Raw genomic sequence first — 18,970 nt, forward strand, 5'->3', positions numbered from 1 at the left:
GAAGAACAGATTCAAACCTAGAGTTGCTGTAATCAAGGATGCTTTGGGCAGAATATTAAATGATCCAGGAAGTATTAAAAGAAGATGGAAGGAATATACTGAGTCATTATATAGAAAGGAACTGGCAGATACAGAGGAATTTAAAGAAATAACATATGAGCAAATAATTGATTAGCTTAATTAATAATGCAGTCTACCTTAAGTATTAAGCTTTTTCTTTGTTGCGGGAGCAGTAAACCTGTTCTTAACTTTATAGTAGCAATCTCCTATAACTGTTCTTTCGTGCTTGATTTATTTTACTCAGCAACACTGTGCTCTTTTAACAACTATCTCTATGGGATCAGGGAGCTCTGGGAGTGCAGTCCACAGGGCGCTGTGCCGCTAACCCAAAGGCATTGCCTCTCTGGCATCTGGTTCAAATTCACAAGTGGCACTAAAGGAGAAAGATGGGAAATTGCCTCTCACGCAATTTACAGCTTCAGAAACCTGCTGGGAGGTCTGCTCTGGGTCAGTGGCAATAAGTGATCCTATGGGATCCAAGTGACAACAGCAACTTCAATGATTTCACCTTAGAGGGGAGGTGAGTTTATGTAAACGAGGAAGAAACAACTCAGAAAAAGAGGAGAATGGTTGTTCAATCAAAAGAATGTAATCAGAGTCACTAAACTGTGCAAACAGAAATTGTTGAATTGGTATGTTTTGCTGTGTATATTGTCAACATCATCAAAATAAAATTTACACAAAAAAAATATAGCCCAAAAAGCTGTATGGAACAGAGTTCTAATCTGTCCTGTAAGATCACTATGTCTTGGGAGCTCTGGTGGCCTAGCGGTAAGGAATTGTGCTGCCGATGCAAAGGTATGTGGTTCGAATCCACCAGCTTCTCAGTGGGAGAAAGATGAGCAATCAACTCTCATGCAATCTACTGCCTCTGAAAACACTCTGGAGGGTCAGCTATGAGTTGATTCCGACTCAATGGTACACAACAATATGAGTTGGAATCAACTTGAGGCCACACAACAACGTCTGTCAACATGTTATCTCTGGTAGTGCAAATGTTTAATGTACTCAGTTGTTAACCAAAGGGCTGGGGGTTTGAGTCCTCCTAGAGACACACTGGAAAAAAGGGCTGGTGATCTCCTTCTAAAATATCAGCCGTTATAGTTCTACTGAGGTGCATGGGGTCACCATGAGTTAGGGTCAATTTAACAGCAATGGTAGCTTAAGTCCCCTAAACTGGGGTGGCAGGAAGGGATGGGGTTACATACAGTCAGTGGGGAGGTCATGCTCCCCCAACTGCCAACTGCCACCAGGTCCATTGACCCTCATGGCCGGAGTTAGTCTTCAGAGAGAAGCCAAACATTCCCAATGAAGTGTCTGGTTTGGGGAGACAGGGAAGGACGGCAGGGAGTGAGAAGATGTGGGGATCTCGGATTTCCACTCAGGGCAGGGGCGGCCATGGTGGACACCTACCAGCGGGGCCATCCACTCGAAGAGGTTGACGCTGTCCCCATCGTTGATGTAGTAGGCCTGTCCACTCTGAGGGGACAGCAGGGAGGAAGGTCAGGCCACCACCCACCAGCTTGGTCCCCACCCTTTTGTGTGGTTCCTGGCAGCTGCTCTAATCTTCCAGTTCTCCTGGGGACACAGGTATGACCAGCCCCCAACCTGGACGGGTCTGCCTGGTTTGGGTCCTAACAGCTGGGTGGATCCGGAACTCTCTTTCACTATCAGGGGTGTCATCTAACTCTGAGGCTCAGATTCTTTGTCAGACAAATGAGAATAATGAGATGCTCCTTACCCCCACCCCAACCCGTGGGCTGTTATGGAGATGAAGTGTGATGCTTGGCATCTGGTCCTGATTACAAGGTCCACGCCACCTACCTCCAGATCATTCTGATGAGCTAAGAAAGCTCAGAAATGCCTCCATCCCCACCCCAGCTTCCGCACGACCACTGTCCTGCAGCCAACAGGAGTTGGGGAGAATTCTTCTGTATGTGGGCCCAGGTATTCCCTAGGGATGGGCACTCCCCCCCATGCCCCCGCTTGCAGCCCAGGGTGCTGTCCCAACAGCATTGCAGGAAACTCACCGCCACAAAGCCCTTAGCAGCAGTCAGGCCCTCGGCTGCCAGCACGTGTGCCTGTACCAGGTTGCACACATGGACCCAGTTCATCTGTGCTCTGCGGTCCCCAAATCGGAACATGAACAGCCTTTTCTTGATGTGGCTCTGGTGGGAGAGGTGAGAGTGGGTCTGGAGTGGTCTGAATGCCGCCTGTCTGCCATCTCTATGCTGTGCTTCCTGTATTTCTATCTAACCACCAGACTCCTCTCCCTCCAAATGCCAGGCTCAGATTCTTAACACCTGGCACCTCCATATGGCTCCCCAGGAACACCTCAGCGACCAAGTATGGCACCGAATGCCTGACCTCTCCCAACCCGCTCCATCCACCTCTTCCGGCTCTCTGGAGATGGCACACTGCGGCCCAGGCCAAACCCCTTGGGACCACTTTTGACAAATCTCTCCGGGATGTGACCACTTCTCCCTCCCTCACCTGGATAGGACCACAGCCTCCTATAACTGGTCCCTCACCGCCTGCTGTCTGTTCTGGATGCCACTGTGTACCGTAGAGTTGGAACCAACCCATAGCTGACCCTCCAGAGGGTTTTCAAAGGTAGTTAGTCGCATGGGAGAAGACTGCCCATCCTTCCCCTGCAGAGCAGCGGGTAACCTCAAACCAGTGCAGTTTCTTGCCATTAGGCAACCAGAACTCCCAGATCATGTCTCTCCTCTGCTCAAAATCTTCAGGACCCCCGTCCTGCCAGGATGACAGAGGCTGACCAGACCCTTCCTGGTCTGACCCCAGTCACTCTCTGATGTCATCTCTTACTAAACATCACTCCTATCCCTGCTCTCTCGGCTCCAGTGACACGGGGCTCCCTGCCGTTTCCAGAAGATCCGAGATGTTCTCACCTAAGGACTTTGGATTAGCTGTCCCCTCTGCCTCTCTTCCCTCGGTCCTTCCTCCACATACCTGTGTGGTGCGCCCTGTGGTCTCCTTGACCTTGATGCTCAAATCACCTTCTCAGTGAGGCTCCCTGACTCCCTTCCTTAAGCCTGTGTCCCTGCCTGGCTCTCCCAACTCCCTCACCTTCTTCTTTTTTCTGTAGTACCTGGCACCTTAAAAAACTCCACCAATAAAAACCCCTCATAATCTATCATGTTTAGCTTTGTCTTGCATGTAAGTACCTAAGCGCCACAAGGCAGGCATTATCTTGCTCAAAGATTTATCTCCAAATCTGAACCATACTGGGTTCAGATATGGGCATAGAAATCTCTCTCTCTCTCTCTCTCTCTCTCTCTCTCTCTCGTTGTGTACTATCAAGTCAGATCTGACTGGTACAGGAGGAGATTGCCCCTCCTTCTCCAGCAGAGCAGCTGGTGGATTTGAACTGCTCACCTTTAGGATTGCCACACAGCTTCTTGCCACTAGGCCACCAGAGCCCCCACTTATTGACTATCTTGTTATCTGACATTTTACATTTACAGCCACAAGAATATTCTACTCTATTTTGTGGGGATAGGATGGGGTAATCTTCTCCAGTGCAATTAACTACCTCTAAAAACCTGCTGGAGGGTCAGCTACGGGTCGGTCTCGACTTAGGGGGACATTGATGATTTCTATCTGGCAGCAAGGAATGCCAGAATGCAGGATGATGGTAGTGAAGGTTAAGGTTATGTATCAACTTGGGCGGGCAGCAGTTAAATAACAATGTCATTTCGTGGTTAGATGAGGTCCTCCTCCTCCATGTTTGCGTAATGCCAATCTCTGATTAATAGCTTGATCTGTGGACCCTAAGCATGTTGCTGCTTGAGGAGTGGGTGTAACAGGGACTCAAGTATTTCTTGAATGTCATAGTGGATAAGGAGTCCTGGTGGTGGGTGAAGTGATTAAGAGCTCTGCTTCTAATCAAAAGGTCAGTGATTTGAATTCACCAGCTGCTCCTCAGGAGAAATATGCCACAGTCTGCTGTGACCGGAGTGGAAACTCTGGGGCATTTCTACTCTGCCTGATTGGGTTGCTATAAAGTAGAATAGACACAATAGTAGAGGGTTTTTTGGTGTGACCGAACAAATGGGCAGAGTAGTCACTGGGCTCACCCCATAGCCTGACTCCTCAATTAACTTCAAAAAGAAAAAAGAAAAAAAACACTCATACAATTCCAGTATAGGAATTCTTGGAAACTTTTATGTCACTTCTCTGAAATCGTCCTCTGACCCCCTACTCCAACCCTGTACCCCCAGATCCAGACACAGCGTCCTGTTCCTTTCTAAACCAACCATGGCCTTTCTCATTTCCCGATTCTTGCCTCAGCTGTCTTCTCTATTTGGATTGTCTCTTCACTACAAGTCATTCCTTTGGCTCATTACTCTTCCAACACAGGCATTGCCTCCTCCAGGCAGCCCTCCTGGACTTCTCCCTGCCACGCCCTCTGCTGTACTCTCATCCTCTCAAACACCCTCACCACACGGGGTCTGTGACTACAGCATCTGCCCCTCCTCCAACCTTAAGTCCATTCACTGTTCTTTGCCAATAACAGCAAGACTTTAAAAAACATCAGAAACCGCCAAGCTATATTCCTGGCACCCAGCTTTCTCTAAAATAGATATTTCTGCCTGAAGACCCTGGGGTTGGCAGCATAGGGTAAACCATCAGTTCTCAGGGAGCACACATGGTGGTGGAAAAATCGGGCTCCCCTGTCTCTGTGGGGTCACAGTGCCATGTCTCCCCAGCTTGACCACTCTGCTTGCTGGACCAAGTCTTCGGCCTTATTTAGAGCATATGCTGGCAGATCAGAGGGGCCCACAGACTGGTAAGTAGGGGCACCTCCCAGATTAGAGGGTCCCAGGAACTGACACGGGGAACCTGTATAGGCTGGGAGAGTCCGTCAGCATGCACACACCAGCCCAGTTCCTCCTGTGCCTCAGGGCCCAGGTGACATACCGCCACACGGGGCAGGTGCCTCTGCTCTTCGGGGCCGTAGATACCCGGGGGCCGGAGAACGCATGTCCGCAAAGTGCCTCCTCCTAGAACACAGAAGAGAGTGGTCAACAGCCCGAGGAGGGACAGCCCAGCAGGAAGAAGGACAGGAAGACTGTCCATAACTCCCATCCTTACCTGGACAGGGTAGAGACGTCCTCATTAAATTACTTACTCTCTCTCCATCTATTAGTCATTCAACAAACGCCATTCAGGCTCCCCTCCCCTGAGCCCCAGGATAAATGCTGTGAAGAATTCAAGGATGATGAAGAATGGCTCCTGCCCTCATGACGCTGGAGGTCAGTGGTTAAGGTAACACTTAGATGCAAACATCTGCATGGCCCAGGTGAGTTGACCCAGCACTCGGGCAGACTCAGTCTCCTTCAATTCTCCTGGACATACTACTCTAGCCATGATACAGACCCACAGCTCCTTCGGTCCCAGCCATCGGACAGTGAACACGACCACTCTCAGAGATCTGAGTATGTCTAGAAAGCCAAGACTTTTTGGGTTTTTTTCCCACCAAGGCAATCCTATGAGGTAGGAGCTGCTTGCACCCCTGTTCTCTGGCTGACACCACTTGCCCAGCATCACATAGTTCAGTGGGGTGGAGCAGAGACATGGATTCAAAGCCTTTCATTGATACTCCTGCTTCTGATTGAGTACAAAGTGAACAAGTGTGCTGTTATGAGCAGTGAAGTCAGTCCTGACGCATAGCCACGCCATGCAGATGGAAGGAAATTGTACACCGCTGCTGCTCTCAAGCCCACTGTTGTAATCCATCTCATTGAGGGTCTTCCTCTCTTTCACAGACTCTCTACTTTTCCAGCCATGGTTTCTTTCTCCTAATAAGGTCTGGTCCCTCCTGATAAGATGCCCAAAGTACACGAGACCAAGTCTTGCAATTCTTGTTTTTAAGAAGCACTGTAGCTCTATTTCTTCCAAGAAGAAATTGTTGTGGGTTTTTTTTAAGTCCATTCACTATTCTTTGCCAATAACAGCAAGACTTTTAAAAACATCAGTTCTTTTCTGATCATCCTTATTCATTGTTTCATTCATTGCGACTTAGTGGTAAGGAACTGCATTACCAACCCGAAGGTACATGTCTTCTTCGTTTTCTGCAAACTAAGTTCTGCCATCTCTGTATCACAGGTTGGTGATGAGTCTGCTTCCACTTTTGATGCTACATTTTTTATCTATCCACTAGCAAGCAGCTCCATGGGAGAAAGGTGGGCAAACTCCTCTCTTGCTATTTACTATCTCTGAAAAGCTTCTGAACAATGAGGCTCGGAGCTAACGGTACACAACAACATCAACTGAAACATGACAATATTTACGCTCATTTAGTCAGTGCACTTGATTCATCTTGTATGATGTTACCTATTTCTTTTCTTTTTAAAAAATAATCAAATAGACATTCTTGTGGTATTCTCTGCTTTCAACAAAGGTCCATCTGACACCAGCACTGATACCCCTGGTGCATCTTCTAAACAACAACAACAACATTCATTGTCAGCTTTCAAATACATACGACTCATTCACTTAGTCATTGTTGTTGAATTGGGACCAACTCAGAGCCGACTCTCAAGCAGGTGTTTGGAGGTTGTAGATCACACAGGCGAGCACTGGCTATCTCTCTCCTGCAGGGCTGAGGGTGAATTAGAACCACCAGCAAGGGTCTGTTTACAGTGCAACTCCCCACAGAGCATGCCACCAGCATGCCACTAGGGGGGATCAAAAGCATATGAGATATGATGGTTTGGTGTGATACACGTTAGTCTTTAAATTACATCCTTGCTCTTTAGCACTTTTAAAAAAAATTTTTCTTTTTATCTCATTATTTTTTGTGTGTACCATCAAATCAGATCTGACTGGTACAGGAGGAGATTGTTCCTCCTTCTCTAGCAGAGCATCTGATGGATTTGAACTGTGCACCTCTGAGCTTATAGTTGCAGCTTCTTGCCAGTAGACCACCAGAACTCACCACTCTTTGGCACTTTTAAGAGGGCCTTAGCTGCAGATTTCCCCAAGGCAATACAGGATTTGGTTTCTACTGCTATTTCCACAGAAATTGACTGTGGATTCAAATAAAATTAAATTCTTTACAACTTCAATCTTTTTTTTTTTACCACTTACCATAATGTTTATCATGTGGATTTGAACTTTCTTTATGAGCCATACTGAGGGTTGTCATCTCTGAGCTCCAACAGTCATTGTTTTGAGTCTTCTTCGTTTTCTGCAAACTAAGTTCTGCCATCTCTGTATCACAGGTTGGTGATGAGTCTGCTTCCACTTTTGATGCTACATTTTTTATCTATCCCAGTGTCTCAGATTATTTGCTCAGCATACAGGCTGAACAGGTATCGTAAAAGGATACAACCACAATACACACCTTTTCTGATTTTAAACCATGCAGTGTCCTCTTGTTCTATTTGAATGACTGCTTCTTGGTTTATGTACAGGTTCTGCATGAGCATCACCAAGTGTTCTAGAATTTCCATTCTTCTTAATGTTGGACATAGATTGGGATCAAGCATATCAGAGATGAGGAGGATGGCACAGGATAGGGTTAAGGTTCAGATCTGTTATTCGTTAAGTTTTATATGAGTCATAGTTCAAGTATCTGGACCGGGAGGCAGTTGTCAGAACAAAGCAGGGAAACACTACGTGGCTCAAAATTGGGAAGGGTGTATGCCATGCCTATTTCCATACCTTTTCAATCTATATGCAGAACAGATCACCCAAGAGGCTGGGCTCTACGAGAAGAAATGTGGCATCAAGATTGGAGATAGACTCATCAACAATCTGCATTATGCAGATGACACAACCTTGTTTGCTGAAACTGAGTAGGACCTGAAGGGCTTGCTGCAGAAGGTCAAGGACTGCAGTCTTCAATATGAATTGAAGCTCAACATCAAGAAACAAAAACTCTCACCACTGGGTCAATTGACAGGTGAAGAGATTGAGATAGTTAACAGCTTTAGTTTGCTTGGCTCCACAATCAACACTCTAGGTACCAGCAGCCAGGAAATCAAAAGCTGAATTGCACTGGGAAAGTCAGCTGTCAGGGACCTATCTAGAGTATTGAAGAGCAATACTCTGGACACTATGGTGCATCTGATCCAGGCCATAGTCTTCATAATTACTTGCTATGTATCAGAAAGCTGGACAATGACTAGGGATGATAGAAAGAGAATTGATGCCTTTGAACTGTGATACTGGAGAAGATTACTTAATATACCCTAGACAGCCGGGAGAACAAATATATTCATCCTAGAGAGGACTAAACTGGGCAGCTCCTTGGAGGCAAGGACTCTGAGGCTTCATCTGACCTACTTTGGACATGTTGCAAGGAGGGACCAGTCCCCTGAAGGGTGGAAGAACAGCACAAGAGAGGAAGACTCTCGATGAGATGGATTGATTCAGTGACTGGGGTAATGAGGTTAGGCGTGTCAGAGACAATAAGATTGGCTAGGATAGAGCAGATTTCAGAGCTTTTTGTACAAAGGGTCACTATGAGCCGCAAGTAACTTGATGGCATGTAACAACAACAGCAACATGAACCACTGGCACCTAACAATACAATAGCAACAAGATTATTTATCATGATCCACAGCTGAATGCCTTTGCACAGTAAATAAGTAAATATCTTTCTGGTATTCTTAGCTTTCAGCCTAGGTCAATCTGACATCAGCAATGATAATCCTCTGTGCCATAGCCTTTTTGAGTCCACCTTGGACCTCTGACATTTCTTTTTTTTTTTAAATAACACCTAAAGTTTATTAGATGACAGCACACACAGAAAACGCAATTAATTAGTCGAGGAGCCTACTATCCGTTCCCAAAGGGATCATCCTAAGAATTGAGACCCAAGAGGCGAACCCAGGCAAAGGCCTGGTCTGCCGACCTCTGACATTTCTTGTCGATGGGTTACTCCAAGCACCTTCAGCAAGATTTTACTTGCACGTGTTATTCACATTATTGTTTGATTTCATATTCTGTTGGATCATCCTTTTTTTTTTTTTTTTAAAAAAAAACACGGATATAAACATGAATGTCTTCAGTTAGTTGGCCGCGTAGTTGTCTTCCAGACAAGTTCACATGTTCAGGGAATTAATAATAACTGATGATTGGAATGCAAAAGTTGGAAACAAGGAAGAAGAGTTGATAACCAGAAAATATGACCATGGTGATATAATTGAGGCCAGAAATAATCATTATAGACTTTTGTGTGACCAGTGATTTGTTAATTGCAAATACTTGTTTAAAATATGTATAAATGGTAACTATGTACATGGACCTTACTTGATGGAATACACAGGAGTCAGATTAACTACATTAATGGAAAGAGATGATAGAGAAGCTTAATGCCATCAGTCAGAATAAGACCAGATGTGGGCCCTGGAATACACCATCAATTGCTCACATGCATGTTCAAATAGATGAAGAAAATTAACATAGAGGAGAAGTGAAAACAAAAAGAAGAAATCATGAAATAAAAGAGCTACAGAGAAGATTTCAAAGGGTATCTCGAGAAGATAAAGTAAGGGACAACAACAAAATGTGCAAGAAACTAAACTAGAAAACAAAACTAAACTAAATGGGAAGAAATGCTCCTACTTCCCAAATAGAAAGTCATGAAGAAAAGAGTCAAGTCTTGAGTTGCAAGACTGAAGAATTCTAAGGGCAAAATATAGAATGATGAGGAAAGCATGAAAGGATGATGGAAAGAATACAGTCATTATAAGAAAGAGAAATGGTTGACACGGAGTCTTTTCAGAAGATCAAGAACCAATATGATCAAGAACCAATAGTAGTGAAGGAAGAAGTCCAAGCTACACAGAACATAGAGGCAAAGAGTAAGACTCAGGAAACTGACAAAATATGAACAAGTAGACCCTGCCACCCAGCTCCCTAATCTTGATTTCCTTATCTGTACAACGATGCTTTATAAGCAGTTATTCGGTGCCATTGAGTAGTAACTGACTCATTGCTGACTCTCCAGGGGGCTTTCAGAGACAGTAAATTGCCCATCTTTCTCTCCTGTAGCATCTGGTGGATTTGAACCACCCATCCTTGGGTTGGCAGCATAAACAACAGAAAAAGGAAAAGACTAACACCATCAACACAAGCACCTGGGGGTCTATCCCCAAGCTTCCACTGCTACATCCCAGGGGAGTCTCAGGTTTCCAGACTTTCCCCCGAGGGGCTCCCATGGTGGAAATGCGTAACCGTATCTCACCTGGAGAAGTCTGGGGTAGAGCACCAAGGGGCTTTCACAAACACATTTAGATCTGAAGAATATCTACACAATGTTTACGTTCCTGTACAATTCATTTATGTTCGTATTACGATTCTTTTAAAGATGTTAAAACACTTATCAGTTCTCCCAACTCCCATTCTTCAAATGAAATGGAACCATAAATGTGTTTCATTATTCCTAGACTCAGGTTTGCAAAGGGCTGTCTCCCAGTTAGGGAAGCCCATTGTAGATCACCTTCAGCGACCAGGAACCAGCCCTATTTTGGGGAAATGCTCTCCCTCTACACAAGGTCTTGAGTGGGAAGTGGTGGCCAAGGGGCCCAAACTGGACCAACAAGATGTTCTCCTCCAGGTATGTGACTCGTGACATGACTGACAACATGACCTAAAATTCCAGGCGTGGGCTCACCCGGAGGGACTATTTGGCATCTCTTGTCCCCATGCTCCCCAAACTACCCTATACTCTATTCCCCCCCACCCCAATTCTGATGGTCCTTTCTCTGGAAACTATCAAGTATCTTTCCACATATGCTCCCTTTCCTCCGTTAACTTAGTGAAGGCTAAGTGGTCTCCTGGGTATGGAGTTGTACTGTCAGCCCAGAGGTAAGTGGTTCAAATGCATCAGCTGCTCTGTGGGAGACAGATAGGCGTCTCCTCTTATGCAATCTACAACTTCTGAAAACCTCCTGGAGAGTCAGCGATGAGTCTATTCTGCCTGGGTAATACATAACAATAACAACAACACAGTGGGATGTGGGTTTTTTTTTATTATTTTTAAAGTATCTCCTGACCATAACCAGCTACCCTGACTGTGACATTCTCCAACATCTTCACTTCACAGTGAGGCCACAGCTGTTAGTTGAACGGTGGCCCTCCAAAAGATATATCCCTCTCTCCTCTCTTAGAATGAGAGGATGTGAGCTTATTTGCAAGGAGGGTCTTTAAAGAAGGTATAGAGGCCTTGGGATGAGATCATTCTGGGTGATCCCAGTGAGTCTTAAATCCAGTGGCAAGTGTCCTGAGAAGAGACACACAAGGGGGACAGATGGAGGAGAGGAGATGTCACATGAAGATGGAGGCAGAGACTGGAGGAGCTTGGCTACAACTAAGCGGGCCTGATGGCACCAGAAACCAGAAGAATTCTCCCCAGAACATGTGGGAGGCGTGAGACCCTATGTGACCTTGACTTTCGATTTCTAGCCTCTAAAATTGTGAGAGGATGAATTTTTTTGTTTGTTTGGAGTCATTTGTCCTGGTGGCTACTGGAAGCTCGTCCATACCGTGACAGCAATGACACTTCATTCACAATGAACTAAGATCAGCTGTGGAGTGACAAGGACCCTCACGGACCAGAAATCACCTGGGGTGACCATGAGAAGGCAGGTGTCAGGTGAGCTTTGCTGTAAACAGGCTGCAGCTAATTTTAAACTCTGGGTCACCTGGGTATATGTGTCAGGGGTGGGTCAGGTTGCAGCTGATATAGGCCGGTGGGGCACTGGGCAGCCACGTCATGGAGAGGCTGGGCCCGGGGTATCCATGACTCTCTTGACCATGGAAATCTGGGGACGCTCGTATAAATAATTCTCAGCCAGAGGATTGGGTGTCTGGCATGCAGGCTGGGGGAGTGGCCAGTAGGCCCAAGACAGAGAAGATAACTCAATGACAAGGTTAAATGGGGAAAAGCCTGTGAGATCTTCCCACTGGACACAGGACAGTGCAGGGTGCTGAGGGGAAAGGATACCAGAGCACTATTCAGCTGTGGCTGTAATACAGCACAGCGGCAAAGCTCTAGACCTCAGTGTCACATCCTCTGGGGTTCGAGTCTCACTTTTACCACTTCGCAGCTATGCATTTAACCATGCCTGCCGTGCAGGAGGAAGATGGGCAGTTTCCTCCTGTACGACTTACTGCCTCTGGAGGGTCAGCTGTGAGTTGGTTCCAACTAAAAGATACACAGCACAAGAGCCTCAGCTTAAGATTAAGTTGCACCTGATCCAGGCCACGGTCTTTCCCATCACTTGCTGTGCATCTGAGGACAATGAATGAATAAAGACGACAGAAGAATTGAGGCCTTTGAGCTGTGGTGTTGGAGAAGAGTATTGCCTGTGCCATGGGCTGCCAAGAGAACAAACAGTATGTCTTGGAAAAAATGCAGCCAGAATGCTCCCTGCACACAAGGATGGTGAAGCTTTGTCTCATATACTTTGGACACATTGCTAGGAGAGGCTTGTCCTTGGAAAAGGGACATCATGCTTGGAAAGGTGGAGGGTCAGAGAAGAGAGGTAGACCCAGAGCAAGATGGAGTGACACAGTGACTGCAGCAGTGGGCTCATGGATGCCCGAGAAGCTGAGGTCAGCACAGGAGGGGATAAAGTTCAGATCTGTTGTTCATAGGATTGCTAGGAGTCGTCCTCGTCTTGATAGCATTCGACAACAATAACAACAGCCTCAGGTTTGCCCCCTCTAAAATGGGGCTTTATAATCTCAAATATCCTTGCTTTGCAAATCAGTCCATTTGGTTTCTGAGTTCAGAAGATGAACGCAGTAAAAGGATCTGATTGTTTGCCATTTCTGATTTTGGAAAGTACATTGTACTAGGGTGGGGAGCAGAGAATTTCTCTGGATCTATGTAGTTCCTGAGTTTAGAAAGTGAGGGATGCCTAAAATGTCAACATCCCCTGGATGGTGAGAGGTGTTACACAGACTTCTGCTGGCAGGTAGAAAGTGCTAGATTGGTGGAGACTGTCTCTATGTGATTGCAGTGAGACCTACGGACTCCAGGCCCTGAGTAAGGCCAGAACCTAGAGCCATCAGTTGGGAACCTGTCAGAGAAGAAACACTCAAATATATTCCACGGAAATGGGTACTAAAAAGATAGGAAGATGGCACCCTGTCAATGGCAAAAAAAAAAAAGATAAAAAATAAAATAAAACAAAACACCCCAGCCAGCAAGGCCTAGAAAAACAAGTCAGTCCCACTGAGAGCCAGCTTTCAGTTTCATTGAATCCTCCCAAGCCAGGAGAGGCAACAGCAATGCAGTGAGGCAGCTGAGGCAGAGTGTCCTGGGAGGTTAATAAAGGGGACACTGTAGGGCCCCTTGCCTGCATGGTCCTCTCAAAACACTCCACAACACCTCCTTCCAGATCCATAACTCATATACCAAGAAATAAACCAAAAAACCTCACTACCATGGAGCTAACTGCAATTCATGGTTGCCCTCTGTTGGTTGTGGAGGCTGTAAATCGTCATGGAAGGAGACTGTCCAGCTTTCTATCATGTGGCGGCTGGTGGATTCAAACTACTGACCATTTGCTTAGTGGCACAACATGAAATGACCTATGCCACCAGAGTGCCTTCATATACAAAGACTCAAACTCAGCTCAACTCTCAATTGCTGTCAAGTTGGAACTAACACATAGCTGATCCTCTCGTGGGTTTTTGAGAGGCTGTAAATCACATGAGAATATACCCATCTTTCTCCGAAAGGGCAGCAGGTAGGTTTGAACCTCCAGAGAGGTGAGACCTTTGGGTTAGCAGCACAACTCCCCATGGACCCACCACCAGAGCTCTCTCTCTCTCATTGTTACCAACTCAGAACCAACTCATTGCTGACTCCCCAGCAGGTTTACAGAGGCTGTAAATCACAGGAGACGAGACTGTACATCTTTTTCCCAAGGAGTAGCTGGTGGATTCAAACCACCACCTTTGGGTTGGCAGCACATCTCCTTAACCACTAGGCCACCAGAGCTCCGTCATATATAAAGAGGCCCCTAAAAGCAGAGCTACTCCTGTATATCAGAAAAGAGAGACTTGGGAGCCTCAGTCTCCTCATCTGTAGAGTGGGCATCAGAGGGTGACAGCTCCCCTCCCACCTCTCACAGGGTGCTGAGGAGATGGGGTGTCAGGGGGGCCAGGAGAGAGCTGCAGCCACCAAGTCAGCCCAGGGGCTCCTACTCCTGCTGGCACCTCCTGACCAGACAGGGGTCAGTAAGTTACCCCCAACATTCACCTTGCCATCTTCTCATACATGAATGCCAGCACCCAGATGCTGATCAGAGGAGCCTCTGGCAATGGCTCTTGCGTTCACCCTTCCCCCAGTCCCCTGCCACCCTCATTCCTTTCTACAGTCACCTGCAGTCCAAGGTGGTGGCCATCTCTGGCCTGGATGCCACCGCCTCCTCCCTGATCATTCGAGAACACACATTGCCCCCACATCATCCTCTTGTTTAAAGTCAACCCTTCAGTGGCTCCCAAACACCTTGACTTGTCTCCCCAGGCTCTTCACGATCTGACCCCTGGCTCTCCTGTGCTCCTTCCTTCTCTTGGACAGTAGAGGGCCAGCCCTGCTGCCCCCAGGCCTTTGCACATCAGTGTCTGCCCCTGGGGACCGTGCCCCTCCTCCTTGCCTTTACGGAGGAAGACAGCTTTCCTCATTCAGCCCCTGCCAGGCCTTCCAGTGCTCTCAGAGCCTCCTGCTCCCTTAATGACTCTGTCAATCAGGTTCGGCCCCTCCCCTCAAGATTGAGCAGTGTGAGGGTGGAGGGAGAGTCTGACTCTTTCATGACTGTTCTGGCCGCGCCCTGCCTCCCACCAAGCAGGGCTCAGAATCTGCTCAACGACAAAAGAATGGCCTGGGCTCTGGGGAACTGTACTTTGGAGAGAAGCCAGGTCTCAGGATGGGTCAGTTATGACCTGAAGTCTTGTGTCTAGTGCAGGAGAGGCCTGTGGGTTTGGAGGGAGCAGGGCCCCAAAATACTCACCCGAAAGAGGTGTTCCATTGGCCATCAGGGTCAGCTGGTCAGCGATGGCTTTGGTTCGGGAATAGTGGTCCATGTGCTGTCAGGTGGATGGGGGAGCAGAGCTCTGAGGTGGAAGGGGGTTCACTGCCTTGTCTGACCTGCCCTAGGCCTCTGCTTCAGAACAGACCAAGCTGGAATCTAGGGGCTCCCACCAGATACCACCAGGCCTGAGTGCCGTGCCCACCTTCCTCCATGGGCAGGATGAAAGTGGGTGTCCTTGCTGATCCCTGGACACAGAGGAGCAGTGATGATGACCAGGGTCACCTTGACCTAGAGAGGCTTCTCCCAGCCCTAGAGAGCTGTCTCCCGGCAGTGGTGACACTGGACATGTGTTGGCTTTATTAACTACTCTCATTCTTAACTGTCCCCGTGGCTTTTTCATATGCATGAACTCATTTCCCGTTCCTCACAACCTCGGAGAAGTGCTATCACGCCCAGACGAAGAAACAGAGGTTCAGAGTGGCTAAGCGATTTGTTTAGTGTCCCACAGTCAGGGAGCACCCAGACTTGCCTGATTCCCAGAGGTCTCTGTGGGAATACTAGCCAGAACAGAAAAGGGGGCAGGCCACTCTGTGTTAGGGTCCCTTCTCCTAGAACAGGCCAGTCAGTTTTGGGGGTGCCCGTGCCCCTGATTCCACCCATCTTCTATCCTGTGGGCTTTGGTTAGTCCCGCCCACTCTGCTCAGGAACCAGTAAGTACCTTTTCCAGCGGGAAATATGGCACGGAGTCCTCGTCACCCTGTTCGATGGGCTTCCCGCCGAACGCCACGTTGACGGTGCTAGTGTAGACGAGCCTTGGGACGCGCCGGCGGACACAGACTGCAGCGGCAGCACGTACAGACAGCACACCGGAAAACACACACACACACACACACACACACACACACACACACACACACGGCAGACCGTCAGAGGTGGTCAGGTGAGGTGCCCACAGGGCACCCCATGGGCAAGTACCCGCACCCCCATGCAGCCTCCAACACAATCCCAGTCCTTGAACCAGTCCCGAGAACCCCGAGCTGCTCAAGAAGGAAGAGCACCCAGGCCCTAACTTGGGGTCTGAGTTGTACGCCTGCCCCTCAGAACCCTGAAGATCAGGCTGGTTCACTCTTCCTTCTGAGTGTAGGGGTGGCCCCTGAGATATTTGGCCAAGGGACAGGTCAGAAGAAAGTCTCACTCTTTGAGGACACAAGAAAAAAAAAGGCACACCAGAATCAGAGAGAAAAGTAAGGCAGGATGAGGCCAGAGAACCTAGACAGAGCTTAGACCTGGCTTTAGAGCCTTCCCCAGCCTTCTGCCCAGGCCCCTGAGTCCTCTGCACCCCACAGCCCAGCCACGCCAGGGCTCTGTTCCTGCACCCTGAAGCACTGCAGTCAGGGAGGGTGGGCTGGCTCACAGGCCCTCCCCTGGGGTGTTGGGAGTGGAGGAGAGGTCCCTCTGCTCCCCAGCCCCCTGGAGCTGGGCCTGTGGCAGGAGAGAAGAGAGGAGAGGAGACACACCCGCAGGCCACACCTCAGCTCTGAATGCCTACCATCAATCACTAGTTTGGTGCCTCCAACATTTACAGATTCAATCTGTTCTTTTTGCAGCTAAAAGACAAGATGAAGGTGGGGAAATCATTGGTGGAGCCCAGGCCTTGTTGTTAAGGCCAAAAGGCTGGGTGTGTGGTCAGGGTAGGAGGGTGGGTGTAGAAGTCCCAGCTCAGAGGCCCACAGAGCCACAATGGGATGCTCAGCTCTGCTATCACTATGCCCATCTGGTCCTTGGCAAATCTGGGGCAGTCAGCAGGATTAACCAAGGCCTACAGGAAGGGCCTGGTGCAGTACTTGGCCTGCCCTTTGATCCTCTGTTTCCTCACTGTAAGATGGACATAATAATACTCTCTGGGTCTTAGTGAGAGGGCATAAAAATTAAACCCAACCAGTCCTCAGAGGGCACTTCCTGTGTGCCAGGGCTGTGCCAGGGCTCACTGTGACCATCTCACTGAATGCTCAGAACAGCCCTAAAAGAACTATAGAGATTTTTGCTGCAATATTTTGTTTCTTTTCTACAGAAAAGAATCAACACAAAAAATTCATTGCTGTGGATTTGGAACCAAGTCTGCCGACCCTCCAATGGGTTTTCAGAGGCTGTTAATTGGTCTGGAGAAGACTGCCCATCTTTCTCCTAATGAACAGTTCGTGGATCCAAACCTTTGGGAAGGCAGCACAACTCTCTCTTGGAGGATATAGTCACTAGGTTAAAAACCAATTCAAATGGTAAAAGAAATCAAGATTTCCCCTCTCACTCCTAATTCTGGAGTCTGGAGGCCGCCACTGTGAGTTAGCAGCGCCTCTGTCTCCCTGGTTGGGTCATCTACACTTATTAATATCAGCATGTGTGTTATTGTTATGCGTCATTAAGTCAAAACCGATGACCTTCCAGGGGGTTTTCAGAGGTTGTAAGTCACATGGGAGCAGAATGACCATTTTTCTCTCATGGAGGAGCTAGGGGATTCAAACCACATGTGTCAGGGTCAGCAGCGCAGCTCCTTACCACTAGTCCACCAGAGCGCCCATGTGTTGTTGTTGTTGTTGTTATGTGCCGTCAAGCCGCTTGCGACTCATAGCGACCCTATGTACAACAGCCCTAAACCCCATGTGTTGTTGTTGTTGTTGTTATGTGCCGTCAAGCCGCTTGCGACTCAGCGACCCTATGTACAACAGCCCTAAACTCCGCTCTGTCCTGTGCCAATCGCACTGTCTCTGACACTCCCATCCCAATTATCCCAGCCACTGAATCAATCCACCTCATAGAGGCCTTCCTCTCCTGCGCCGTCCCTCCACCCTCCCAAGCATGATGTCCTTCTCCAAGGACCGGTCTCCCCTCACAACATGTCCAAAGTATGTTAGACGGAGCCTCAGAATCCTTGCCTCCAAGGAGCCACCCAGTTTGACCCTTTCCAGGACGAATCTGTTTGTTTTCCTAGCAGTCCATGGTATTCTCAATGGGAGATAGATGTGAAGAGAGTGGGTAGAAGTGGATGGGTATCCTGGTGGATGGTGGAGCAGGGAAATAGGTGGGTAAAGACACGTGTGCCAAAGGCAGGGACAACACTGACACTAATTTTTAACTCCACAATAGGGATATACCTTTAACTTGCTGGTCTGTCTGATACTTCTCTAAATCTGAATATTCACATTAAGACAGACTAGGAAGAAGGATTGGCCATCCACTTCTGAAACAGCAGGCCTCTGAAAACCCTATGTACAAAAAACCCATGTGTAGGCATATGCAAATGTAGGGATATCAAAAAATGTTCACCTGAACTCTGCTCTGAACAAACAGGACATCAGTCCCTGGTCTGCATTTGGTTAATCTGCTCTGTATCGGCAGATACAGTGTTACTCCGGTTCTTCTAACAACTGTATAAATTTCACGGCATGGATACAGCACGATCCCATTAAAGAATCCCCAACTGATGGGCAGTCAGGTTATTTCCTGCATTTTATGACCCAAAACATTGCTGCAATTACGAAAAGGATAGAAATAACAAACGTTATGCCTTGCGTAGCGTGTAACCAACATCACATACAACTTGTGTAGAAATTGTCAAGTGAAAAACTACTATGTAAACTTTCACCAGAAACACAATAAAATACACTTCAAAAAATGTTAAATGTATTTCTCAAGGAAGAAAAAAGTAGATTTATGCAAAGGAAGCAGGATATTAAAGAAGAAAGAAAGGAAAGTGAAATGAGAACTTTTATTTTCTTTCAATTAAAAAAATCCAACCTACAACCAGGACAAGATAATGTAGATGAATGGGATCTTCTAAGACTCAAATCCCTATGCACATCCAAAAACTTCTCCAACAGGGTAAAAAGGGA

The 18,970-nt window shown here is 47.5% G+C and overlaps 1 protein-coding gene across 1 annotated transcript in view; it reads right to left on the minus strand.

Annotated features, from left to right (window-relative positions):
- The window catches only part of SDR42E2 (short chain dehydrogenase/reductase family 42E, member 2), a 49,986-nt gene that overhangs the window by 8,499 nt on the left and 22,517 nt on the right, over positions 1-18,970 (minus strand). Inside the window, exons 5-10 of the mRNA XM_006892695.1 lie at positions 16,633-16,690; positions 15,802-15,920; positions 15,063-15,138; positions 5,005-5,087; positions 2,091-2,228; positions 1,474-1,539 (exon numbers count right to left, since the gene is read on the minus strand). Coding sequence (XP_006892757.1) covers positions 1,474-1,539; positions 2,091-2,228; positions 5,005-5,087; positions 15,063-15,138; positions 15,802-15,920; positions 16,633-16,690 — 540 coding nt within the window. The remainder of the gene's footprint in view (positions 1-1,473; positions 1,540-2,090; positions 2,229-5,004; positions 5,088-15,062; positions 15,139-15,801; positions 15,921-16,632; positions 16,691-18,970) is intronic.

This window comes from Elephantulus edwardii, unplaced genomic scaffold, assembly GCF_000299155.1.
Source record: "Elephantulus edwardii isolate Elephantulus edwardi_28Jun2011 unplaced genomic scaffold, EleEdw1.0 scaffold00117, whole genome shotgun sequence".
Lineage (NCBI taxonomy): Eukaryota > Metazoa > Chordata > Mammalia > Macroscelidea > Macroscelididae > Elephantulus > Elephantulus edwardii.